Genomic DNA, 27,218 nt, shown 5'->3' with positions numbered 1-27,218 from the left:
TAAGAATTTACTGCCATGCTTCCGAGAAACATTGTGGGCTTATTCAATGAAACACAAAGGCGGTTAGATTATCTTAACTTTGACCACAACCATATCGTACCATAATGGTGGAAATTAACTCAAAGCACAAAATGACATCTTTGTGACTCAGGTTTATTGAAATAATAACTATAGTTCGACATTCATAGAATCTCAATACACTGGTCAGCCCCAGTTTCCTCACAAAAGATCATCCCTGTCTGATAAAGTACTTCCCACTGTAATGGGTGTAAAATAGATGAAGCACTTGCATCCAACCAAATACTTTGCTACAAAAATATTTGACCCTTTGTCGGCAATTAAATATTGCTTAGTCTAATAATGTCTGATTCATAGAGGATACAGTGGAGTTTTCTTTATAAACATTTGGGGGGAAACAGTTATAGGCTGAGCTTGTCTGAACGCTAGGGGGAGCCAGATATTAGCCAAAACTGAACTGGCACCAAAACTGTGAAGTTCAACACTGAATTTAATAGCCGTTTATCTTCTAACAATACAAGAATAGCATCTGCGTAACAATGGATCCAACTGAACATTTGGGTGCCACTCGAACATGATGGGCACCTTGCATGGCTCAGTACATCTGTGTAAATCAATAGTACAGATGCTGGTGCATCTTGGTGAGGTAGTGGTTCAATAGTCTTTGCTTTATTACAAATAAATATAAAATAAATGTCACACGTCACCTCTGGAATTTCTAGCAGTAACAGGAAAAGTCAATCAGTATACAAATGTATCTAGTATACATTGTCCACTAACAAAAATATATTAAATGCATTAGCATTCAATATAACTGTTCAAATGCTGCAAACATATTGCATAATAGTAAAATATCCTAAGTTCCTTCACTTCTAATCTTAAAATCAAAATCTACATTTGTAGACAGGATTCCAAACAGGCTATGTTTTCTGCTGCTGGGCAACAAACGCATCTCTTTTCAATATTGAAACACACTTCCTTTTTTCAACTGAATTGTTTTGGATATTATCCACAAATACTATGATATAAACCAGTGGTTCTCAACCTGGGGGTCGCGACCCCCAGGGGGGTCGCCAAATAATTTGGGGGGGGGTCGCCAGATGTTTTGGTGAATTTGAAAAAAAAAAAAAACGTTTTTTTTTTTTTTTTTTACAAAATATTTTTTTTATGTTATCATTAATTCATGTTTTATCAGTTAATTTACTCAATTTACCCACTTTTTGCAAAAATGTTTTGATAATAAACAATTATCAAATAACCTATTATAATTAAATAACCTTCGCACGCGTGCACGCGGGGGGTCGCGGGAAATAATATCATTATTTTGGGGGTCGCGGCCTGAAAAGGTTGAGAACCCCTGATATAAACCACTATTACAAAAAAAAATCTTAAGGGTCCCAAGATGTTGACAGGGTTGAAAATAAAGAACTAGAAAGTTGTGCTCAGTAGAGCTGTCCTACCTCCCTTGCATATCGTCACTGTCAGGTGGAAACCTTGCATGTCCAAAACCATTACTTTTCAGGAAATGGAAAAAAATAACCTGTGCGCTTTTTTCTATGGATCTAATGTAGGCATTATTTAGTCACAAGCTCTTGATTGAAAATGAGTTAAATATTGATAAAACCGACAGACCACTTTCACTTCACAGATCTACAAGCTCACAATAATTCACATTGCGACACGACAAAATACAGTATGAATTTACCAAAATAATATGTAATATGGAGATACAATGTTTCTGACCAACAGCAACGATATAAAAAGGCACAGGGGGGGGGGGGGGGGCGGGGGTGATATAATAAACGACTGCCATTACATAATTACGAGGCAACTAGTGTAGACAGGCTGTATGGAAACAAATCTTTGGACAGTGAACACATCAAAAAGTAGTGTGGCATGTTGTCATCCCTCATACAAACATGATGTTACAATGTTATAGCCTTAAGGCCAAGTCATAGACCAGATGTAGCATACATGGACCTGAATCCACTGGGGTACACGCAGACTAACAATGCTAAAATGCAATCGCAGCAGACATCAGCATACATCTGCCTGGGCATGTCCAAGGGAAGAAACATTTTTGGACGACCGCAATCACGCACCAGCATGGCTCAGCATGAAACCATTTCACATCAACTTGTAAAGAAGTGTCAGCTATTCTGTCTTCAGACTTGGCAAATGTAATGCGTTTTGCATTTTATTTACTAGCAATCTTTCAAAAAATAGGACACTAATAATATTGATATGCAATGACAGAACAAATTCAGGTTGAGATGGTTTAGACATGTGCGGAGGAGGGATGAGGGATACACTGGGAGAAGGATGCTGAAGATGGAGCTGCCAGGCAAGAGGAAGGCCGAAGAAGTTTATACTATAGATGCGGTGAGAGAAGACATGCCGAGGCAGATGTAGAAAACAGAAACAGATGATCTGCTGTGGCGATCCCTGATGGGAATTAGCCAAAAGATAAATGTGAGAACACAATTGGTGTCTTGAAGGAATCCAACTGCATTTGTTGATAAATATTGCTTTACAAATGGCAATATGCGTGTGGAATCGTCCCAGCTTCAATGTCAGTAGATCCCACACGTCATTCAAAGATCTGTGTAATTTGCTAAGTGTGATTCCTTATGTCAATGTTTGACATCGCTAATCAGATCACAACCTTCGATTGACTGGTGATACAGTGTCAGGTTTCCTCCACAACGCAATGCGGTCGGTTTACAGTAGGCTTGTCTCTAAACCGACATATCCATTTTTTATCATCTTCACCAACAAGAACTAAAAACTACTGCACAAGAACATTGCATGCCTGTGACTGACTAGTATCAGCGCATCTCATGAGTCAGAGGGATAGCAGTGTATATCCCATGCCAACACACTCATTATCTCCACCTGGTGGAGATAACTTGAACAGAGGAATTATGGCTTATGTCTGTCAGTGCCAAATTTGAGTTCCTAGCATTCAAACCCTTTCAGGACAACTAGACAATGTTTATCTCCAACATAGGTTCCTGCTCCAGGATTCGTCTGAAGCCAAGGCCACTCAGGTCCAGGGTCTTGAAGTTTCCATCAAGAATGAGCTCCGCCACAGCCCGCCCCACTGCGGGGGAGTGCTGGAGGCCATGCCCACTGAACCCAGTGGCAAAGTACATGTTGTTGACCAAGGGGTGCATGCCCACAATGGCATTCTGGTCGAAGGTGTTGTAGTCGTAAAAGCCTGCCCACGCACTGGTAACCTGAGATGAGGAGAAAACCAGTAGGATAAGTGCCTGCACAAAGCTCTTATGCTGCCATTGTGATGTTTGTTTTGTTTTATGATGCGAAGCCTGCAGAGCTAGTTCAGGCAGACAACTCAGAGCAGTAGGGCATTAACTGAATAATCGAATATTCGACTATCAAACCACTATTCGACCACTGTACATCAAAGTCGATTATTCGAAAGAAAAAGTAAAGTTTTTTCTTTTTAGATTTTTTTTTTCAGTGGCTTTTCTACCGCAGACACGCAGCTGTGAGCTCTGGTGTTGGTAGCTTTCCTAATCCATTCATGGTTGATTGTTGTCAAATGCTTTCATACTGTAAGTATGTGAGGTTGTGAGGCACAACCTCAAAGTTGTCCCCTAAAAGTCGACGCGTCGGGCGAGGAGCCTGACGTCGACTGGCATTCCTTGAGTCGAGTCAATGCATTAAAAAAAAAAAATAATAATAATCAAATCGATTAATCGTATGTTCGAATACATATAGGTCGAATAAGTCGAATGCTAAAAATCACTATTCGTGAATGTCCTAAGCAGCACCAACTCCTGATCAGGAGATCAGTCACATGCTCACGCCATCTGATTGGGGCGAGCCATTTAAAAAGTCCCTGCTTACTGCTCATTCTGTTTGCTGCTCTGCTATACTGCTGCTTTGCGCTTAGCTCTATGATTTTTTTTTGCACTCCCACCACCCCCACAACCACCTGTGGGCTCTGTTTCTATACAACGGTCTATTTAATTCCCTGTAACATCCATTTGGCAGATCATTTATTTCTTATAAAAGCTTCATGCTTACAGGGAAGGAATTTAATGAGACAGAGCCTTGACGCCAAATATGTTTGTAGATATTTATGCATAATATATTTATGCTCAATATATTTAATTTCTATGCTCAATAAATATATTATTCAATCCAAGAGTTGTCTGACTGAAATTATATTGTCTGTTTGACGATCTACAAAACACAATTTGTCCAAAGTCAAATTTCCAATGGCTGCACAATAGAGATTTCCGTTTTTGGAAGATGAACATACAGTACATATAAACCAATATGCACATGAACCAATAGTAAAAGCACCCAATAATAACATAAGAATACCAGGGTCTGGACACCTCTTTTTCGCACAACAGTGTTGCACGCCGAAAAGGCAGGACGTATCATGGCGCATTGCATCAGCATGAATGAGGCTTAAACCTACCTTGAGGTTCTCAAAAGCAGGAACACGGTGGGCCAAGTGAGGCCAAATCTTTTCCTCAAAAAACTGGTGGTCGACCTCCAGATTACTGGTATCAGGCTCCTCCTCCTGAGACAGAGAGACACATACTGTAATAGATTCATTTCACGTTTAGAAAACCAGGCAGGGAAACCAGAGTATTATTACAGACCTCCTCTGGTGATGTCCCAGCTATGTAGTTCCCACCCAGTCCCTCTCTCCTGAAGTACACCCCAGAGTAGTCGATTACGAAGGGAGTGTCCAGACCCGGTCCATCAGGACTGTGTACTACGTAGATATACCTTAGGAAAAGAGTAAGGGACAGTTCTATTACAGTTACATAACTCAAGTTATGCAAGATGTCAAGACATTCTTGGACATTGTCTTAAATATGTCTGTAGGCCTATCTTGCTTTTGTGGCTTTCACTTAATGTCATAATAAATTATTGCATGCCAGAAATCGCTTTATAAACACTTCTTGGGACATGTTCATGTCTACTCAGACGTTTGTGAGCAACCCAGACAGTTTTTAGTTGTCGTTTCATTATTTTAGATGAATTTGATTTAAAAAAAAATAAAAACACTCACACACTTCCAACTTCAACTCCATGCTAGACTCATTGAAACAAACATCCCTGCTCCTCATTTTTAGTTATTAGTCATTAGTTATTTTATTATGCTAAATAAAACTGACATTTTGTTTGGCAATTGGATAATCGATTTGGGCTGGAATACACAGAAGAGCAGGATAGTTTGCAGGCTGATCGTCAGGAACGGACTGAAATCGTTACAGTATCTGGACTTGTGCTAAAAAGGTAGTTTCTAATATTAACATACAGAATGAAGGTTGCCCCATTTATTAGAAGGACAATATCAGTCACCCGGAGAAGGGACGTGGGTTTTCCAACATGGAATTTTAAGTTGAATGGGCGCGCATATATAATATATATATATATATATATATATATATTAGGGCTGGGACTCGATTAAAAAAAATAATCTAATTAATTAGAGGCTTTGTAATTAATTAATCTAAATTAATCGCATTTTAATCGCACATCAATATTTGACCTGAGATCAATGAAAAAAATTGTTTTCAAATGGATTTTGGTAAAGGTCTTTAAGTACATGTACTCAATAACTGTACTTAAGTACAATTTTGAGGTATTTGCACTTGACTCTCGAATACGCCTATTTCCAATTTTTTAATACTTTTACTTCTACTCCAGTAACTCCACTATATCTCAGAGGCAAATATTTTACTTTTAAACTTATTTTAAAACTTTAGTTACAAGTTACTTTGTAGATTTCGATTAATATTATAAAACATACAGTAACCATGTGAAAATAGCAGATCTACACGCACAAGGCATTGTGAGCTTGTAGATCTGCTATTTTCCACCATTGGAGGCTGGTAGAGTGTGTTGTTGTTAGTTGTTTTATAGTCGTTTAATTAATTATTTAAAAAAATCGCGCGCATGTGACCCGCACCGCATCGTGCAACGTATCAAATACTGTATCACTATTATTTTCATGAAGGACAAGGTATTTTGATACTCCTGAAAAAATGGTGCATTTAGCTACCTTTTCCTAGGTTCCACAGGAACGGGGATGGCAGCCATGGTGCTTTCGGGACCCGAGCCAATGCCCAGCATCTGTGCCAGTTTCCCAGAGAGCGCTCCGGCTGCATTCACGACCAAAGCACACTTAACAAGCTGATACTCCAGACTGTTGGGCATCTGAACCTATTTGACACAAGGCATTAGTTTGTATTTTATGTAGGATTACAGTATGTACAATGATTACAGTATGCTTACCAGGTCAATATGAATGGTTTCCCAAGTTTTGTTTGATTTTTCCAGGGGACCCCATATTAAAATAATAATAGATACTGTAGCATGCTATAAACCCTTCCATGAAGGGACCCCTGGCAGCTCTCTCTGAGTGTTACCTCCTTGTTGCCCAAGCCAAACCTGACCCTCTGCATCCTGTAGCCTCCCTTTAATACTAGGCGAGACTATAGCAAGAACACAGACCAAATAGTAATTGGTAAGCATTTAACTCAAATAAGGCCAACCATGGCCCATGAGTTGACTCACACAATAACATGGTTGTACTAAACCAATTCCAATACATTTCAGGCGCCACATCATCAAGATAAGATAAGAGCTCTTGAACGCACATTAAACAAACACCCCTCCTGCTCTATAGCACTTGGTACCTTCCCCCACTCTAAGAGAATCACCAGTACTGCAGGAGAGACGGGTGCCAATCAATCATAATGAAACACAATTTACAATAAACAGAAATGCTGTTAAAACCCATGCATAGTACTTGTTCTTATTTTATCATGTGCATTGTAAAGAGCACAACATGCAACACAGTCCTCCAAGCCTGCTTGCTGTTAATTGGAAGCAGCTGTGTGGTGTATGCATGTTTGTTCCTCTTTAGTCTATAGGGCACAGGCTGCCCCGTGACAATAACAATATCCCAGGTGCATAATTGTCCCCCCCATTCCCAGTCTTTAAATGGGTGAGGAGAGATACAAAACAACTGCTTAACCATCACCACTAGGGTTCTTATTATTTTAGAAGAAAGAATTGTCCAAGACATCTTATGCAACCCATAACTATATCAATATACTATCATAATCAGGCCTTTTCAATTGGCATTATACGGACCAGAGCTGGCCTGTAATAATGCCAGACCTGGCCTGTGTAACAATTTGAAATGGTCCTTAGATCAATTCTGAACATATCCTACCTCAGTCACTCACAGAAGATGCAATTCCAAATTCTAAATAATCTGTGGGTATTGAGTTAATAAACACATAATTATGTTGTATAAAGGTTATAACACATTTAAACCTTTTGACACTTTACACACATATAACGCACTTTAATACTCATTACTGCTCAGTACCCTTGTATAATTATAACCTCAGTAACTACTTTTATTATAACTTGCCACACCAACATTTCACTGCACACACTTGTATGCATCAAATAAAACCTCTTGAATCTTTGGTTGCATTTATTAATGTGCTAAAAGTAACTTTGAGATCTGTTTCGCTGTGCAATGTAACTGAATCGTGAGAATGGATACCATGCCATGGAGCTGAAAGCTCTACTAAAGTGTAGTGCTTTAAGTGGGTTTAATCTGAGACTACAGTGAAATGATAAAACAGTTGACATGATGGAGTCACTTTCTTCTCAAAAGGAATTGTATTACTGCACAATTATATTATACAGTAAACACAGGCTAATATTGATACTGAAACTTGCATAACTGGTCGACTTGCAAGCATCTTGAACTTGATCTTAGAGAGCAACAAGACTGTACTATTTGGACTGGGCATATTAACAGTGCGATTTTCAAACATACTGTATCAGCTTTGGTGTTCTTCTTTCTAACAATAAACATGTCAATCCAGTTTCTCTCACATGAATGCTATTAAAACTAATGCTGCCGGCAAACATGACAACATGATGTCCCTACCTGATTCTATCAATGTGTTGCAGATCAACAATTTTACAAGCATACAAATATGTTCCATCATTTACCAGCACTTTGGAAACCTTGAGTTATAAAATGTGCTATATAAATAAAGTGGATTGGATTTACAAAAGATGATTCACAGAAATATAACTTTTACTATTATTATTGTTAGTTAGTTACTAATTACGGTTTACTGTATTGCTGCAATGAAATATTCTAAGCACAATATCTGTATTTTAAGTAAGTACTATTTACCTGATCTCTATAATTGTTCAATATTTTTGTAAATATTTAAGGTACAGTAACCGTGAGAATGTCTAGTCTTCTGGAAATTATGTTTTTCTAATCTGTATGTATGTATGTATGTATGTATGTATATATATATATATATGTGTATATGTTCATATTCGATAATACGCTGTAATACATAACACACTGTAACATATACACGAATCCATGGAGCGCTGCCCTGCGCACAGCCATTGCTGCGGTGTCAACGCTCCGCGGACGTGACACCGCAGCAATGGCCGCCTACAGGCAGCTACAGGCAGCACGTCTGTGGATTCGTCTATACTATGTATGAAAGGAGACTATTATCTTTGACCAGTAAAAGGCTTTCACTCAGTTACCCATCAAGGTAATGATTTAATTCTGTGTCTTTAATTACAGCTTTTCTCCTTATTTAGAGAGACTAAAACCAAAAACGCTGAAAAATGTTGTAGCTCTATTCTACAATACACTATGATAATGATGATAACTTCTAAGCGAATGCACCATTTTTGAGGCAAGCTAACCCATTTAGATCTGAGGCTGCCTTCTAAAACGGTTTTATGAAAAACGTATGTACAGTAGCTAAATTCTATGACAAATGCTTTTCCGGATTGAATGGGCTAATTTACATGTTTTGGCATAGAGGTAATTGTTATGTGACTCTGGCATCTTAGGCAAAATTAGTGCCTCAGATTTCCATTATGAAAATATGTTGCCAAACCACCTGAGCTATGCAAGGTGTGTCACTTACTTTAACATCCTTTATCCTCTTGAAGTCCATACAGTCTCCATCTACAGTGGCCATTATATTTGTTCTATAGGTAAAACCTGTAGAAGAGACACCGTCAACACAGACAGTTATAATTCCGTAACAGGCCCAAAACCTAACACAAGCTAACGTAATATCTATGCCCTATGCTCAAATAGATGTAATTAAACAACCTTTGCAAGAGATTTTAAAAAGGGGTCACAGGAAGATCTGTCTCAATTGATTGTGTGTGTTTTTGTTGCGGGTGGTCTTTACACACCTGTGACCTCTCCAATGCACTGCTGGACGCCCATGGACATGGCCTTTCTCCTAAAGGCATTCAGCAGAGTCCACGGGTCAAACCAACCCTCATTCTCCAACCCTGGATGAGACAGGCAAAGGCAGAGGACAGGAAGATGAAAAGGTTTATAAAAGCAGAATGATCAGGTGCACACAGAAAAAAAAGGTCATATAAAAGTGTCTGTGGTTGTTGTGGTTTGGTATTTCATGTTCAAAATGGTGAATTTACCTGGGAGTCATGCCTCACGTGCAGCCTCCTAGTTGTTGATTGAGTGATTGTTCTTGTGTAATTACGCTCTAATAATTGCTAAGCACCCAGGTGCATATAGCAGCTTGTTAAGTGGTTAATTACTAGCCATGTTTCCAACACTAAATTTCAATGAGAGTGTGTTTGTTCTGCATTCATTCCTGCCCTGATGAAGACCTGATGGTCGAAACATGTTGGCATTTTAAATAAATGAAGCCTGTTCTCCTCTTTTAACATTCTGGAGTCCCCAGATCTTCTGTTTTTTTCATGAAAAGGATTATGTTTAACTTTGCTTGAACTATTTGCTTCCTGAAATTAACACGTTGGTGTTAGAACACAAAAAGGCTATGTTGGAGCTCGAGCAGCTTAATCACTGGATGAGTTCCCCATTTGTCGTGTAAGATTTCAGAATATGTTTCTGTGTTGTTTGCTGCACATTTTCCGCTTCATACGTTTTATTTTTTTGCCTGTGTGTGAAAGGTGCTATTCAACTACAGTATGACTTCATAACAAGCGCAACTGACCATACATGTTACTCTTAAATATCAATGTTGCAGGCCGGTTGCCGCAACCGTCTGGGCACCTAGGTTGGTAATCTGACAGCGTGTCGCGGGTTCGACTCCCGATCCTGACGGCCTTTGCTGCATGACACTCCCTATTTCCTGTCAGCCTAGTACTGTCCTATCAATAAAGGCATAAATGCCACACAAAAAATCTTTAAAAAAAAAATCAATGTTGTTTCTAATTTGCACTCACCATATGAAGCGAGCGCGATATCATCTGTGTTCATCCAAGGAAACCTTTCCTTCAGTTGCGTGGGGGATAGAAGAGATACTTTTGCTCCAGCGTTCCTAGTTTGATGCAAATCTTTTTTTTAATAAACATGGCAATGGAAAGACGTTTGAGACACCATGGCCACACCGTATGGAATAGTACAGGACAGATGAGATACCTCTGTGTCTTGTAGTTCTCCTCCATGATATGAGCCACGTTCTGGTTAGCCAGGAAGAGATATCCTGCATGGTTGAACTGCAGGTCCACAGGATCTTCATTCAGCACACCGAGATGTTCCTGAGAGAACACAATGTGACAGTCTACCTCAGATTCTGAAACCTAACCTGTAACTCATTTCCCTGCAAACAGAGAGACAACGTAAAACTTTTACAAGCGGGTGTACTGGATTTGCACAACACTCTCTCAAAAGAAAACAAATGATAGCTTGCATCATTTTAGGCAACCATTTCATGATGTGTTCATGTATTCACAGTGTACAGTGACCTGACTGCAGCTGAAGTAGTTCATGTGTTATCACTAGTCAGTCAGTTTCATCATGTGACCTACATTGATGTTCCTCATGAAGTCAGCAGAGGCCAGGGAGAGCAGGATGTTCTCAGGCAGGGAGAACTGTTGTCGGATCCCACCTGCAGAGAGTACCGTGGATGCCTGGGAGTACTGAGGGACAGAGAGAAACCATTATAGACTGATCCAATTAAAATATGTTATGGGCATACAGTAAGAGCCATATTGGCAAAATATCTGCACTTTCCATAACCCAGGCCACTAGTCACAATGGTTTAGGACAGTGGTTCTGAAAGTGGGGTTCGGGGACCACCAGAAGTCCTTGAGGGTGTTCCAGTGGGTGCCCAGCCAAATAACTGATATTTAGGAACCAAATGGACCCTTCCATTTGTACACTCTGAGTTATGGGGGTCCATGGCTTGATTCATATCAAACTGAGGGTCCTTAACCACTGGTTTAGGCAAGGCAGGGCTGTCATGTTTATTTGCACATTTCAACAACAAGGGAATTCTTTTTACAAGATTTTACACAAGATTATCTAAAACAATATATGTCCAAATAAACAATAAACTTAACTTCAGCTCAGCACATTTCAACAACAAGGGAATTCAAAGTGCTTTACACAAGATTCTATAAAACAATATATGTCCAAATAAACAATAAACATAACTTCAGCTCAGGGGATCGCATATAAGAAGGACATTGGGGAACTTCTCTCACCGTTGGGTCCTTCTCCACCACGATCACACGAACGCCATCTCGCATCATCTCCTTCTTTTTCAGCCAGTAGGCGATGGACCACCCCACCACACCCCCTCCAACGATCACTATGTCCGCCCTCTCCGGCGGCAGGCCAGGGTGGTTGGACAGGGGGGTCCATTTACTCCCTGGCAGGGCAGCTGATGCCTTCTGTCTGAAGGCTTCGAACTGTGACTCAAGATCTACACAGCACAACAACAACAATGCATGATATGAGCATTATGAGATGAGTATTGTTTGTTTGTTTCAGACAATCAGAAACACTCATGACATGTTTAAGTTGCTGTTATTGTCGTGAGACCTCACCTTTGAAGAAGTCATTGTGCAGAGGTGTCCCGGTGCTGAAGCTTTGACAGCCGTGTCCACACAGCAACGTGCGTGGTCGGGTCGCCCGCCGCAAGGAACCGCATAATAACCCTGGAACCACCGTGCGCACAGTGACATGCAGTCCTCGCCACGCTGACATGGCTGGAGCCGTTTACCTGATGCCGTGTGCTTTCATATGCTACTATGAAACAGCATCGTGTGAGATCAGTTCAACAAGCGCACATTTTAGTCTGGAACCAACCCCTAATACCAAGGACAAAGTGACGTTGTAGGTACAGTGTTGCCAGATATTGTGAGAGAACTAGGCAACCAAGCCCCAAAAGAAGCAACTTATGGCACTTAGGCCATTATGAGCACTTTGAACTTGTATCTTTACAGTAATGTTAATTTGATTGTCAAGTGAAGTTAGAGATCCATTTCATCATGCACCAGGCATTGAGTCCTTACCAACTAAACATTTGCCATGCAATATGGCGATGCGACGCGTTGTGAGCTTGCAGATCTGCTATTTTCAAAAAATCTTGAAATAAAATGTGGAATATTTGGAAGATTTTTTGAAACATTCTAACAACACAAATCCGGTATGGGGGCTCCCTGGCACAAAACATTTTCAGATGGGATTTAGGGACAATTTAAATAATGTTAATTTGGGGGTCCATGACATGAAAATATTTGAGAACCACTGTTTAAAATAATTTAACAATTGTGAAGCAAGCCCAAGTAAGCAACTACCAATATTTACAAGCAACTTCACAGAAAAATAGTCGCTTATAATGAGCGGACATGGCAACACTGGCTGAAACCACACTGGCGCAGTCATGTGACCATAGATATATATAAAGGCTAGATGGCTCAAGGGGGCGGCGCAAGCGTAGCTCAACCGCGGCCATCTTGCGACGGTCACTCATAACATTATGTCTATGGTGCATATACTTTGAAATAACCATAGCGTGCTCAATTTTCATCCGATTTTCAAACGGTTTGGTGTTTTGTAAACACCAAAGATGTAGTTATGATACTGCATACTTATAATTATAATCATGTTTTTTTTTTTAAATACAATAATATCATAACTACATATCATACACATTGGTGTTTACAAAACACCAAACCGTTTGAAAATCGGATGAAAATTGAGCACGCTATGGTTATTTCAAAGTATATGCACCATAGACATAATGTTATGAATGACCGTCCCAAGATGGCCGCCATGTGGCGACGTCGTACTCCATTGGCCAGCAGCGCGGGTGAGTCATCTAGCCTTTATATATATCTATGCATGTGACTACTAGGCAAACATTAAGGCGGAGCAATTACGGATCCATTCACTTAGCAGGTTGCAGATCCGTTGTGTACCAGAAATTGTGGTTTCATGTAAGGGCGACGTGTTTGCAAATGACCGGATACAGTAGGCGGGCTTTAGACCGGATCTGAGCACGAGCAGTAAATAGAAACTAGGCTCTACAGGTTTTATGGAAACCCTGCTGGTGACGAGAGGTTACAACAACTGTCAAAGTACACGCATGTCCAGCTTTAGCCCTAGAATGTCTGTGATCTTACATACATTTCATGTATTCCAAATACACAGTCATAGATCACCCTCGTCGACGCGCTGTGTAGTGACGATCTGCGCGGCCATAAAAGTGCTCTAAACTCCGTCTGTACTCACCCAATAATTAATTCCTAAGACTTGGAGTCATATTTTGTCCTCTAGTTTCATATCCATTTGAAAGTTCTGCCAGAAAAGGTGTGTTTAGTCAAATATCTCCACTTTTCCACGAGCTGCACACGGACGACTTTCTGTACGGGCGAGGGGCACGGACTTGAGTGAAGGACCAAATTTAAGACGTCATAGTTAGGGAATTTTAGCAATATGTGTGGACCATCTGTGAAAAAATTTACTACCAATAGCTTTCTTCACCAATGTGTTCTTATAGGTGTCTAGAATCACCTCTCAATTAGTGCAAACCCAAATCCTCGTGGAAAATCCTGGAGAGCCAATCAAAGTTAAGGAGCCCAGAGGGCTTTGGTGAAAAATATTTAAAAAAATAAAAGTCTAAAATGAACTTGTGAGGTGTCTAACTAGGGGTTTTCAGGGGTGCTGAATCCATCCCAACCATTATTTTTTAGTAAAAATGTCTCCCTGGACATCTAATATTGGTATATTGGTTATTGTTAGTGTATAATCAGTGTATAATCAATGGTAGGGGATTGGGGTGTTGTTGAATTGATTCTATTCTGAAAAATAAAATAAGAAAATATTGCTAAACACTTGATAAGAGTGTACACCTACTGTGCACATGCTCAGTGGGATACACTGTCTGAATGTGGGGAAGGAGCGGTAGTGTTGCATCCTGGCAAATATGTCTGGACGATTTTAAGGTACGGTAGTTTATCTACTTTTTGGCATTTATTTTCCTCTGCTGGCAAAACTTTTGATTACTGTGAATTTAGATGTAAATTTTATCTAGCCTATTGCTTACATTGAACAACCATTAGTTAAACAATCATGACACTTGTCTTTTAATAGACAACATGGAAGAGGATTCTGTAGCTTGTGGCTTAAGGTGCTTCATCTGTGGTGGTCCTGAGACTGAGATTCAAAAGTCACCCAAAAAGGCTATGCACATTTTTTGTCTTATTCTGAGAGTGTGGATGATGCAGCATTAATCAGAAGACTTCATGAGGACTGGAAAAACTGAGATGACCCCAAACTAAGATACCATTTGGAATGCAAAACCGAGCTATACAGTCGTGCAAGAAGTACAGTATATCCACTGGATATCGTAAGTTTTTTTTCATTGTGATGAAAGTTGCCACTTGCAGATTTCAATCCTATTCTATGTTGTGAGTGACATCATAATTTAATAAAAACTTTAAACATAATCTATTCTTTAGAGCAAGATGAGCAAGTCCAACGGCCAGACAGGAAGAAAAGACGCAGGGCATTGTCTGGGTCAAGTAGTTCAAGTGCTAGCTGACACACTTGATCTACCATAATACTTAATACCTTTGCAATGAAGGTATCAATGTTGGCACATTGAAAAGAAACCCTGGTAAGTCTTTTGTATGTAAGATTCAAATGAATTTTGATAATTGTTTTTCTTGCTCCTCATTGTAGGCTTCCACTCAAAGTCAAATAATTTAATCATACACATACTGTATGTGGCTACCTTTTATCCAGACAGAGCTTGGCAGTTGTATCGTGCACCTGATAATGTCTACCAGGACCGACTGAAAAGGAGTTTGATGCAGAGAGCAAAGCGACGAGGTGATGACTGGGGACTTCGCTGGAAGTCGCTGGTCGCCTGGTGGCAGAAGAGGCAGTATATCATATTCGATGCAGAGGAGACTTTGAGAACCCTGATACAAAGTCTGACGTAACATTAGATGGATACACAATACAGCTGTACAATACAACTCACATTTCTTATACTTTATTAGTCCCCCTCATTCCTGGACCCATATCAATCTTGCAGAATACATTATTTTGAAGTCAAAAGTTTCACTATTAAAAATTATATTTCTTCCCTCAGGATAAGAAATGTGAGTTGTATTGTACAGCTGTATTGTGTATCCATATAATGTTACCTCAGACTTTGTAACAGGGTTCTCAAAGTCTCTTCTGCATCGAATATGATATACTGCCTCTTCTGCCACCAGACGACCAGCGACTTCAAGTCCCCAGTCATCACCTCGTCGCTTTGCTCTCTGCATCAAACTCCTTTTCAGCCGGTCCTGGTAGACATTATCAGGTGCACGATACAACTGCCAAGCTCTGTCTGGATAAAAGGTAGCCACATACAGTATGTGCACGATTAAATTATTTGACTTTGAGTGGAAGCCTACAATGAGGAGCAAGAAAAACAATTATCAAAATTCATTTGAATCTTACATACAAAAGACTTACTGTACCAGGGTTTCTTTTCAATGTGCCAACATTGATACCTTCATTGCAAAGGATGCAAGTATTATGGTAGCTCAAGTGTGCCAGCTAGCACTTGAACTACTTGACCCAGACAATGCCCTGCGTCTTTTCTTCCTGTCTGGCCGTTGGACTTGCTCATCTTGCTCTAAAGAATAGATTATGTTTAAAGTTTTTATTAAATTATGATGTCACTCACAACATAGAATAGGATTGAAATCTGCAAGTGGCAACTTTCATCACAATGAAAAAAAACTTACGATATCCAGTGGATATACTGTACTTCTTGCACGACTGTATAGCTCGGTTTTGCATTCCAAATGGTGTCTTAGTTTGGGGTCATCTCAGTTTTTCCAGTCCTCATGAAGTCTTCTGATTAATGCTGCATCATCCACACTCTCAGAATAAGACAAAAAATGTGCATAGCCTTTTTGGGTGACTTTTGAATCTCAGTCTCAGGACCACCACAGATGAAGCACCTTAAGCCACAAGCTACAGAATCCTCTTCCATGTTGTCTACTAAAAGACAAGTGTCATGATTGTTTAACTAATGGTTGTTCAATGTAAGCAATAGGCTAGATAAAATTTACATCTAAATTCACAGTAATCAAAAGTTTTGCCAGCAGAGGAAAATAAATGCCAAAAAGTAGATAAACTACCGTACCTTAAAATCGTCCAGACATATTTGCCAGGATGCAACACTACCGCTCCTTCCCCACATGCAGACAGTGTATCCCACTGAGCATGTGCACAGTAGGTGTACACTCTTATCAAGTCTTTAGCAATATTTTTAATTTTATTTTTCAGAATAGAATCAATTCAACAACACCCCAATCCCCTACCATTGATTATACACTGATTATACACTAACAATAACCAATATACCAATATTAGATGTCCAGGGAGACATTTTTACTAAAAAATAATGGTTGGGATGGATTCAGCACCCCTGAAAACCCCTAGTTAGACACCTCACAAGTTCATTTTAGACTTTTATTTTTTTAAATATCTTTCACCCAAGCCCTCTGGGCTCCTTAACTTTGATTGGCTCTCCAGGATTTTCCACGAGGATTTGGGTTTGCACTAATTGAGAGGTGATTCTAGACACCTATAAGAACACATTGGTGAAGAAAGCTATTGGTAGTAAATTTTTTCACAGATTGTCCACACATATTGCTAAAATTCCCTAACTATCATAACAAATTGACACAGGGAAGCACAAACGAATGGGGAACACAATTGACAGGTGCTTGTGATTGGTGCGGGGTAATGAATCACTCCATCTGCCAATTGACGAGGGTGATCTATGACTGTGTATTTGGAATACATGAAATGTATGTAAGATCATCACAGACATTCTAGGGCTAGTCCAGCTTTAGTCCTAGAAATTAGAATGGCTGTAATATTATATTAATTATTTCATCAATTCCATACATAGCCATAGCCTGTCTTGGGGACTCATCATCACGGCGGCATTAAAAGCTGCAGTGTTGTGTTTGTACTCACAATAATGAATAGGGCTTGCAAAGTTTGCTTGGGTGGGGGCCAGTGGCGGAACTAACAATTCGGGGGCTCCAAGCAAAGTTCACGTTTGGGGCCCCCCCTCCCCACCTGTAACTTCTGGGAATACTATTCCCCCCACCTGTAACTTCTGGGAATACTATTCCCTGAAGAAGACATTGCTAGGTTGAAACATTGGTTGTTCATTTAAATAAATCCTGCATCGTGGCTATGAGTGTGTGGCCTTTTCTTTACTTTTATAATGTGATCAGTCCAACACATGTTTTAGTTTGAAATTGAACTGCTGGGAATAGAAGTAGCCTCGTTGAAAGTGAAACCACTTCACACTATTGGGAAGAAATCAACTGCAATGTAGATTTATTTTCGTGGCAGCACAGGGGGGTCCCCCTGCCTCGGGCAGCGGCGCATGGTGAATTCTAACGTTGACCGGGCCAGAATCTTGAGCAGACAGGGCAGGCAGGGTATTACTGACCGGGCCATGGCCACGTTGGCCGCCATGACGCTACGCCACTGGCCTCGGGGCTCCATGCAATTGCCTAGTGCATAAAACCGCCCCTGATGCATACTGTCTGTCTTGAGAGATTATACATTTCCGAATACTACTGTTGTTGTGAGAATATAGTCTTAAGATTTTTCTTGTGGTGAGAATTTATGTGGTGAATTTATGAAGATAACTAGATCCTACTTTAAAATGTGCTCTGCTGTTTTTGGAGATAAGAAGTCGCCAGGGGGTCAGCATTGTTCACATACCCAGCTAGAGCAGCTTTATCTTGGGTTTTGAAATGTGCCGCTGGCTCTAATCTCTCTGTTGTGGTGGGAGGTATAATTTGATGTCTCTGTTGTGGTGGGAGATATCATTTGTTGTAACGGGCAATCTTTGGTTTCAACTCATTTTTGGTAGATTAGATATTAGAGGCACTGTCGCAAGTGTTTACATTGATTAAGGGACAGTTGAGGAAACCAGGAACTTATTCTCCGGTGACAGCAGGAGGACTTCATCCAAACATATGTTTATTCATATTTATCATGCTTGATTTGTGCTTTTTCTATTCTCTACTCTATAAATACGAGGCCCATTTGTGCATTATTGTCTCCACCAGGCTGAAAGGCATGGCGGGAGAGTATGTTTTGCACCCTGTCCGTCCGTCCGTCCGTCCGTCCGTCCGTGTGTGTGTGTCATTCTGTCTGTGGACAACTAGGCTGCACCAGCGCTCCTGTTTTCGTACCCAGAGGGGCGGGTTTAACATCTCCGGCGAGAGAATGCGTCTGATCCCATTGGTTCACCGATCTGTCCGTCAGCCCCCGCCCCGTCAACACAACATTACGAGCGACGCCCACTGCACTCTGGTTGGTTGGGGAAATGAAGCACTTCCTATATCGGGTACACCGACGCGCTGGTCCAGGCTTTTATTTTTTAACACAACTAAACAATAAAAGCCTGTAGATCGAGGCCAGTGGACAACTACTCTCCGGCACTGTTGTTGTCTTGATCGCAGGGAAACTTTGCGCACACACTCCCTGGATGCCAATTCAGAACCTCTGCCCCAAATTTTTCACATGGGTCTGTTATAGTGCCACCAGGAGGCCGCTTTTTGATCAATTTGTTTTGACAGTACTCCTACAGATTTTGTCCAAACATCACGCAAATCAGTACACAGTATCTCTATAGTCGGCCGCTTGGACTTTCATCAGGCATCCTAGATTAAGGTGCCTGATGAAGGTCCAAGCGGCCGAAACGTTGCACTGACCTGGTGGAGACCAGTGCTCCGAGGCATTTTTCTAGTTGTATTTTATTCTATTTTATTATTTCACACTATATGAGTGTGAATGTTAATGTGTGTTTTTCTCTTTCTCACAAGTCAAGTTTTTATTTTGTTTTATGTTTATGTTTATTCAGCTTTCAGCATGATCACATTTTTAAAAGGACAGGTAGCATTAAAAGCACTGAACTGTCACAAATGGCCTGTCTAACAGGTTAATTTGGACTGTTTTTATTTATGTTCCTTGTGGTATTTAATTGTATGTTTTTCTATGGACCATGAGTCTGCAATAAAGACATTAATTCATTCAGTAATTCATTCATTCAATAACCACCCTAAGGCATAATAGTTGGTGGTTTGTAGGGCTGCAAGATATTATGAAAACATGAGATAACATTGTTGAATATTGCGATGACAATATGACTTGTGATAATTAAAACAATTCTGAAGTATACATTTAATGTCTTTCTGCCTTAGGTGTGCTGCTAACATGTAGAACCCAGTAATTGATTGATTGATTGATTGATTGATTGATTGATTGATTGATTGATTGATTGAATACTTTATTAGTCAAAATCTAAACGGCATGGAGGTACAGTAAAACATTAAGGCTAAAAGGATAACACAAAAAGGTCCTGGGAACTTGTTTCCATTGTGGTCCTATGTATTCAATTAATCAACAGAGAATATTAATACATGTCATCAACAAATAGCTATATTTACAGAGGAGAAAAGGGAAAAACAGCGGCAGTGAATGACACTTAATTCCAAGGGGATTTAATATCTACCTCCCCTTGTGGTTTCCTGATAGATGCTTTTTCGGGCCAGTTTTGAAATAAGCCAGTGATTCACATCCTTTATGGATGGTGTCAGGACATTACACATTTTGGTGACAGAGTAGTAGAATTTTCCCATGTTAGTTTTATATTTGGGTGATAACAGATCATGGTCGCTCCCTCTATTGTTGTGGCTGTGGGTGTCACTCACATTGGAGAAGTAGTTAGTCATGTATGATGGTATTGAGGGCACTGACTATCTTAATAACCCCATTTGTATTTGCTTAACCCTGTCTTCTACCCTGAGCCATCCCACACTCGCAAAATGCATTGGAATGAGGTGGGTCATGGGCTTTAGGCCGAGAAGTAGTCAAATCAGTTTGTTTTGGGAGGTCTGAAGCTTAGAATAGCTTAGAATAGTCTACTGTACTGTATGCACACACTGGAAAATAATGATGATATTTCCATTCCAACAACATGGTTTTACTTACTTACTATCTGGCTACAGTAAGTGAGTAACTAAGTAAGTACTGTATGTAAGTACTGTATGTAAGTAAGTAAGTAAGTAAGTAAGTACTGTATGTATGTAAGTAAGTACTGTATGTAAGTAAGTACTGTATGTAAGTAAGCTGACTACAGCTGCTATTGACAATGAATATACAGTATAGCACCAACTTAGCAATACAGTTTCTCACTGCAAGTATTTTGTGATATGTATTACACATGCTGATATTGCGATGATGATGAAATCTTCGATATACTGGGCAACCCTGGTGGTTTGTATTAATGTGGTTGTAATACCACCACTACTAGTACTACTACTACTAATAATATAATACTTTATTTATAGGGCTCCTTTCAGACATGAATGCAGTTAAAAGTGTTTTACATTAAAATTAAAACAAAGGTCAAATAAAACCACAACAATAAAATTAAGTGGGTGAAATTAAAATAGTAAATGAAGATTTTTTTTTTTTTTTTTGCAAATTGAAACACTCTGACAGGTAATCTGATACTGTAGGCAGAACGGTGGTAAACAATTTAAAGCTTTAAAACAAGTAAAATAACTTTAGAATCTATCCTAAGCTTTACAGGGATCCAGCGCAAAGATCAAAGTACAGTACAGGGGTAATAATATGGTTTATTTTCTTGTTTTTTGGTTAAGATTGTGGCTGCTGCATTCTGGATGATGTGTAGTCATTAGTTTTCTTAGTTAAACACCCAGGTTTTTAGGTTTAGTTTTACCTGTGTCAAATTTCCATTTTTGCAAATCTTTGAGGGTCTGTACCATTGACAAGTATTTCAGTTATTTCTTGGTTTAATTTAAGAAATGTTCTGTTCATCCACTGCACAATACTGGAACTGCAGTTTAGCAGATTATGGTTAACAGTTTGTATTTAAAATGTTTCTCTCAGTTTCATGAAGCACTAAGCTCCACTTTCATCAATGAAGTGAAGAGAAAAATCCCTTCTCACAGATCCGGGTTCTTTTAGATGAACATACCCCGTTATACAATTCTCCATCCAGGTGGTAGCTGTAGACACAGTCAGAGTTAACAAAGTTAACAGGATATTTCTCCTTCCAATACCTGTAGAATAAACAACATGATGTAAAAACATTACACTCAGTCACTCAAATTCAGTGACGTTGATAGACTTATAATATAAAAACGAATAAAATGTCTCACTGTGTTTTCAATGGCGTTCCATCCACCCACGTCCATTCGACACCAGTCCTGTTCATACCGATCCATGAACCATGCTCTTCATCCTGGATGAATCCCTTGACGAATTCCTGATAATGTATTAATGATTGGATCATAATTAATTAATTAACACACACACACACACACACACACACACACACACACACACACACACACACACACACACACACACACACACACACACACACACACACACACACACACACACACACACACACACACACACACACACACACACACACACTGGCCTCTAGGGAGTGTGCGTAGTGCGTACAAAGTTTCACACAGATCGGGATAGATACGCATGCCTATATTTATCTATATTATAGGATATAGATAAATATATAGGATGATTTTGTAGTTTGTTTTCCAGTTCAGATTAAAATATGACAGGTTTGTAAAGGCCAGTGGTGTCTGAGATTAGCTGCTCACGCACGAGCACGCGCGCCCGCCCGCCCGCCCGCCCGCCCGCCCGCACGCACGCACGCACGCACGCACGCACGCACGCACGCACGCACGCACGCACGCACGCACGCACGCACACACACACACACACACACACACACACACACACACACACACACACACACACACACACACACACACACACACACACACACACACACACACACACACACACACACACTAACCTGTTCTTCTTTACTGTTAATGATCACCAGATCAGCTTCTGTCTTCAGACATTCTGCTCTGCTTTCATCCCAGGTTTTCTTTTCAGCAGATTTAACATAACAGCTGCATCCAAACCTCTCCCATCCACTGGAACAATCTAAGCATCAAACAGGACTTTTATTGATAGATTTCCAATGCACTGATAATACATTCCAATAGTATTAGATATAGTATGTTTTCTTTTACCAAGGTTGTACAAATTATTAGTCAGTGAATGTAATATGTACATAATAAAGTACACACATGATATTTCCTGATATATTTACATTTTCATTTAAGAGAACAGCAATTTCCAAAAGAAAACATTATTTCATATTTTTGACAGATCTAATGAATCAGCAATGCTGAGTGTTTATGAGAGGTTTGTACATGCTTCATAATTGGAATATGATTAATAATACACTAATTAATATTCCTTCAATAAGTATTCGAGTCTCTCACTTGCTCCCTTAAGATGGTTTACTTCACATTGCAACAGGGTCAGGTTGGCTTCTAGCTTCTCTTTTTCCAGGGTCAGGTTGTAGTATTTGGTGGTCAGGTTGTTGTATTTGGTGTCAAGTTGGTCTTTCTCCAGGGTCGGGTTGTATTTGGTGGTCAGGTTGTTGTATTTGGTGGACAGGTTGTTGTATTTGGTGGACAGGTTGTCACAGTTGGTCAGGTTATTGTCTGAATGATCTGTAAAGGACCAGCAGGTTATGATAAACACAGTTGCTCATGATGAGGTGAAGCATCTGTGTGGAAAATGAGCTTTGAGAAGAACACGTTGTTATTCTTTATACATGCATGTTGTTAACTCTACTTTCTTCATCTTATTTTGACAATGCATGCAATAATACTATATGCTACTATACCATATACTGTACTATACTATATAAACTACTATAGCTCCATAGAAGCAATGGAACCCAAAGTTCTACTTGTGGTGAGGCAGACTGTAGGGAAACAATACTACGCCTTCAGGTGAAAAAATATATCATTTATTGTATAGATGAGCAGGGCAACACTCTTGGGACAACAGTGTCTAATAATCAGAGTGATTAGTCACTCTTAAGTAAAGGCTGTGGGTGGCAATCAAGTGATTCCGACCAATGAATACATCACTGGTCATCACATCCACAACTGATGTCATCATATGCAGATCAATAAATACATAATTCATCATTATGTATTCATTATTCATTGTGTATTATAAGAATAGGTTAACTGCGGAGACAAAAAATGCCCAATCATCACAATATCAGAGAATCAACAATAAGAACGGCAAAAAGTCAACTTCATCATTTAGGCCTGGAAAAGTAGTAGCTTGTAGAGTGACCAGAAAGTCTCCCTTTGGAGCAGTTTTTACCAGGTGCTCGAAGAGCACCTGAGTCTATGAACAGTCAGACCTAATCATCATCCTAAATATTTGCATCATGTTCGACATGTTTTCTGGCTGTCCTTCACTCCTTTAAAGCCAATGGGGACACTTCCCCGTTTTGCCTGCTGTCCTTTAAGACAATGGGGAGACGGCCCAGTCACCCTGACTTTAATCTTCGCTATTGTTGGGAAGACCCGTGTGGTGTCTAAAAATGTTGCCACCACTTAAACATTATTAGCGTTTAGCGTCGCATATTCAGGTCTATGAAAACAAACACACACACACACACACACACACACACACACACACACACACACACACACACACACACACACACACACACACACACACACACACACACACACACACACACACACACACACACACACACACACACACACACACACACACACACACACACACACACACACAGCCATATGCATGCATGGACAGTATATCAACAGTATTTTCTGTGTGCTTGGACACACTTAAACGTAACACACCCATTTATTTACCAATTTGAACAGCTGCAAGTGTTGCTTACATCACTGTGTACTATAAGGTCAGCCTTATGCAGCCTGCCATGTTTTCACCTTGCTGTAGTTTTTAACCTGAACTGGAAAACTAAATACCTAATCAGGCTACGGTTTTATTCCCCTTTAAGTCGAGGAGAGAGGAGCAGCTTGATTAGTTAGCTCTCTACAGTCGGTCAAAATAACTCGACAAAAACAGAACCAAAATGGAAATATTCTGAAATGAAATGAATAGTAGACACGGACGAAGCCGTAGAAACATTCAAATATAAACAGTAGAAGTATAAAGTAGTGAAATCATCGACGACGATGGAGGGGACAGAAGTGAGGAAGACTTGGATGTGAAAATGGACGAGGGACTCCCTGAAATACTGCGTGCGGGACTCGCCAATATAACTGTAGAACTAAAATCTTTCAAGCAAAAAATACAGCAGGAGCTGTCTTCGTTTAAAGAAGAAATAAAGAAATTACAGGAAATTACAAACTTTCACATGGAGGTTGACCTCCAGGCGCAAAGGCACGGCGAAGAAATAGCGACACTGAAGGCGGATACAAACGAGACACAAGCGCGCATATCAGAGGTGGAAGACTGGAGAACGGAGGCAGACGGAGCCATGATGGTGTTGGTGGACCATGTGGAACAATTACAAACAAAGCTACTGGCGCTCGAGTCCAGGGCAAGACGAAATAACGTCCGAGTCTTTGGGCTCATGGAGGGAACTGAAGGGACTTTGGTGGTGAAATATATGGAACATTTATTTCAAACGGAGCTTGTTCTACCCGAAGGGACCCAACTTCAATTACAGAGAGGACACTGAGCTCTCACTCAGAAACCGAACCACCCGTCTGCTCCTCTCAGATCTATTGTGGTGAATTTGCTACAATTCGAGACGAAATAAATGGTGCTAAATAGGCTTGGGAGACGAATATCCAAGTGGGAGGCAAGCGACTAGGATACGACCATGATTACCCTCCCGAAATTGTCTGCATGAGGAAAGACTACCTTCAAGCTAAAAAAATCTTAAAAGAGAAAGGAATCCGCTACAATACACCTTTCACAAGGATAAGGGTACACTGGCTTGATGGGATAAGCTCCAAATCTGGAGCTTATCCAATATGTACAGGGGAGAGAGGGACAACCCAGGACTCCCTTACTTTCAGCCCCCCCTCTTACCTCCACACCCACCCCTCACCTCCAGAGGTATACCAGGCCCTATAGGTGACATTGACTTCTGAATCAATTGACATTGTGGAGTAGTATCTCATATTTAAATAAACTAATAAAGCAACTTTTACATGCACCCAGCAATATATATTTTCACACTAAAAATGGGTTTCTGATGAGCAGGAAAAGTGAACAACGTGTCACATCACGTGAGCTTGTAGATCTGCTATTTTCATTCTTAGGCCATTTTCAGAACTTTCCCTTCATACAATTCCTTGCAACTTTTTTTGTGTCATTCAGGACATATTAAGGATACAAATTCAGTTGAGTCAAATCAAGGCGTGGGTTAATGCTGTGGAGGCTTTTGTTGTTCCCTCAGATAGAAAATAGCAGCAAGAAAATCTCACAATACTCACGTTTGACAGTCTGGCCTACGATGACACCCAGCAGTATGAGACACAGCATCCCCAGACACACTGCAACCACTCTGACAGGATTTCTCAATGTTTTAGAACGCTGTCCTGAAACACAAATACAGCTATTAGTTCGCAGACACTGAGAGACAAAAACAAAACTAAGTCTAAAAGCTACACCAAACTTGAGTGTTTTCAACTGACAAATGTTATCTCTAAAAATACTTTTAAACATCAGAAGAAAGAATGATACCGATGGATACACTTAAGGTTTGTGCCGCAACAGAATCTGAATGAAATCTGAATGGTACAGTATTTTCCTGAATGAAAGACAATTATTGTCTTGTTGTTGTTCTCTTTCCTCTTTGAAACAGAGTAATCAACATAACAACGTTTCACATTGTCCAACTCACCCTGAGTCTCCCTCATGTCCTCCTGTGGTCCAGAGATGATGTCGTCCACACTCTCATAGATGATGTTGTCCACCACTCTGTCCTCCCTCTCTCCTATCTCCTCTAACTGTCCACTGCCCTCAGTGTCCTCCCCTCTCTGTCCTCTGTGCCCATCTCTCTGTCTCGCGTTCATTGTGAAGTCTGACATGGCTTAATCTAAATGATATACAAGAATGAGAGGCTTAGTAGCTACTGACTACATATAGTAACTATGTTGTATATTCCTCTCCTGTATTGATTATCTATATCAAAAGACTTTACATGATTACTTGGTAACTACAAAAACACTTGAGCTAAATGTGATCATATCTCTCTGTGGCTGGTTGGTACAATAGAGCTCCAATGAGGAAATAATGTAAATAAGACGGCAATCCACCTCCCACCACGCACGCACGCACACACACACACACACACACACACACACACACACACACACACACACACACACACACACACACACACACACACACACACACACACACACACACACACACACACACACACACACACACACACACACACACACACACACACACACACACACACACACACACACACACACACACACACACACAATGTGCAGCACAGCATCTTCAGACACTCCCCTTTAGAACCTCTTAAATAATATTAATAAATGGTAAAATAAAAACCTCTTGTTTCATTATCACATAAACATAGTACATAAGTACTACATTTTAACATTTTGCTTTTGTTTTCTTTTATAACAATGGATGAAAAGCAGTATTGAGGTTTCATTAGCATAATGACTAAATTGGAAGTGGAAGCAGTTTATTGATAGAGTATGTAGTGCAGCACCACTACTGTACAGAGATACTCATCAGACATCAGGCACATGTTGTCAGTACATTATGACCTTATAAGGTATCCTTATAAGGATATCAAGTTGTTGTAGAATGCTTCAACAACCACAGATCACATGATCACTGATAACATCAAAGCATC

At 40.1% G+C, this 27,218-nt stretch overlaps 2 protein-coding genes across 4 annotated transcripts; both read right to left on the bottom strand.

Moving 5' to 3' along the window:
- Positions 1 to 222: 222 nt before the first annotated feature.
- Positions 223 to 12,177, bottom strand: LOC311056565 (FAD-dependent oxidoreductase domain-containing protein 1-like). Of its 2 annotated transcripts, XR_014601891.1 has the most exons (12): positions 11,917 to 12,177; positions 11,572 to 11,792; positions 10,894 to 11,004; positions 10,505 to 10,623; positions 10,309 to 10,403; positions 9,286 to 9,387; positions 9,009 to 9,085; positions 6,074 to 6,234; positions 4,662 to 4,791; positions 4,475 to 4,579; positions 1,374 to 3,257; positions 224 to 1,036 (listed from the first exon to the last, which is right to left on the bottom strand). XR_014601891.1 is itself a non-coding variant. In XM_084073276.1 (11 exons), exons 1-11 carry the CDS (start codon positions 12,074 to 12,076, stop codon positions 3,003 to 3,005), a joined length of 1,536 nt encoding a protein of 511 aa, XP_083929402.1. In that variant the 5' UTR covers positions 12,077 to 12,177; the 3' UTR covers positions 223 to 3,002. The 2 variants fall into 2 exon arrangements, 1 of the variants encoding a protein (XP_083929402.1); XM_084073276.1 differs by having other exon boundaries at positions 223 to 3,257.
- LOC311056566 (uncharacterized protein) lies at positions 11,992 to 26,556 on the bottom strand. 2 transcript variants are annotated; one of them, XM_084073278.1, is made up of 7 exons: positions 26,217 to 26,556; positions 25,807 to 25,911; positions 22,777 to 23,010; positions 22,296 to 22,432; positions 21,607 to 21,713; positions 21,423 to 21,507; positions 11,992 to 12,118 (listed from the first exon to the last, which is right to left on the bottom strand). In XM_084073278.1, the coding sequence occupies exons 1-7, from the start codon at positions 26,401 to 26,403 to the stop codon at positions 12,116 to 12,118; spliced, it is 858 nt and encodes a 285-aa protein (XP_083929404.1). In that variant the 5' UTR covers positions 26,404 to 26,556; the 3' UTR covers positions 11,992 to 12,115. The 2 variants fall into 2 exon arrangements, with proteins under 2 accessions (XP_083929404.1, XP_083929403.1); XM_084073277.1 differs by lacking the exon at positions 11,992 to 12,118 and having other exon boundaries at positions 21,226 to 21,507.
- Positions 26,557 to 27,218: the final 662 nt, after the last annotated feature.

This window comes from Gymnoscopelus microlampas, assembly GCF_963454915.1.
Source record: "Gymnoscopelus microlampas genome assembly, chromosome: 12".
Classification (NCBI taxonomy): domain Eukaryota; kingdom Metazoa; phylum Chordata; class Actinopteri; order Myctophiformes; family Myctophidae; genus Gymnoscopelus; species Gymnoscopelus microlampas.
Note: the sequence above shows the minus strand (reverse complement) of the source record. Positions and strands in the feature narration are given on the sequence as shown.

Excerpts from the sequence above, each read along its gene's own strand:
- LOC311056565 (XM_084073276.1), bottom strand. The coding sequence starts at position 12,076 with ATGTCAGCGTGGCGAGGACTGCATGTCACTGTGCGCACGGTGGTTCCA. Across the intron at positions 11,005-11,571 it reads TGGTGGAGAAGGACCCAACG|TACTCCCAGGCATCCACGGT; the intron begins GTGAGAGAAGTT and ends TCTGTCCCTCAG. Across the intron at positions 4,792-6,073 it reads CCTGTGGAACCTAGGAAAAG|GTATATCTACGTAGTACACA; the intron begins GTAGCTAAATGC and ends TCTTTTCCTAAG.
- LOC311056566 (XM_084073277.1), bottom strand. The coding sequence starts at position 26,403 with ATGTCAGACTTCACAATGAACGCGAGACAGAGAGATGGGCACAGAGGA. Across the intron at positions 25,912-26,216 it reads GGACATGAGGGAGACTCAGG|GACAGCGTTCTAAAACATTG; the intron begins GTGAGTTGGACA and ends TTTGTGTTTCAG. Across the intron at positions 21,508-21,606 it reads GGAACGCCATTGAAAACACA|GTATTGGAAGGAGAAATATC; the intron begins GTGAGACATTTT and ends TTTATTCTACAG.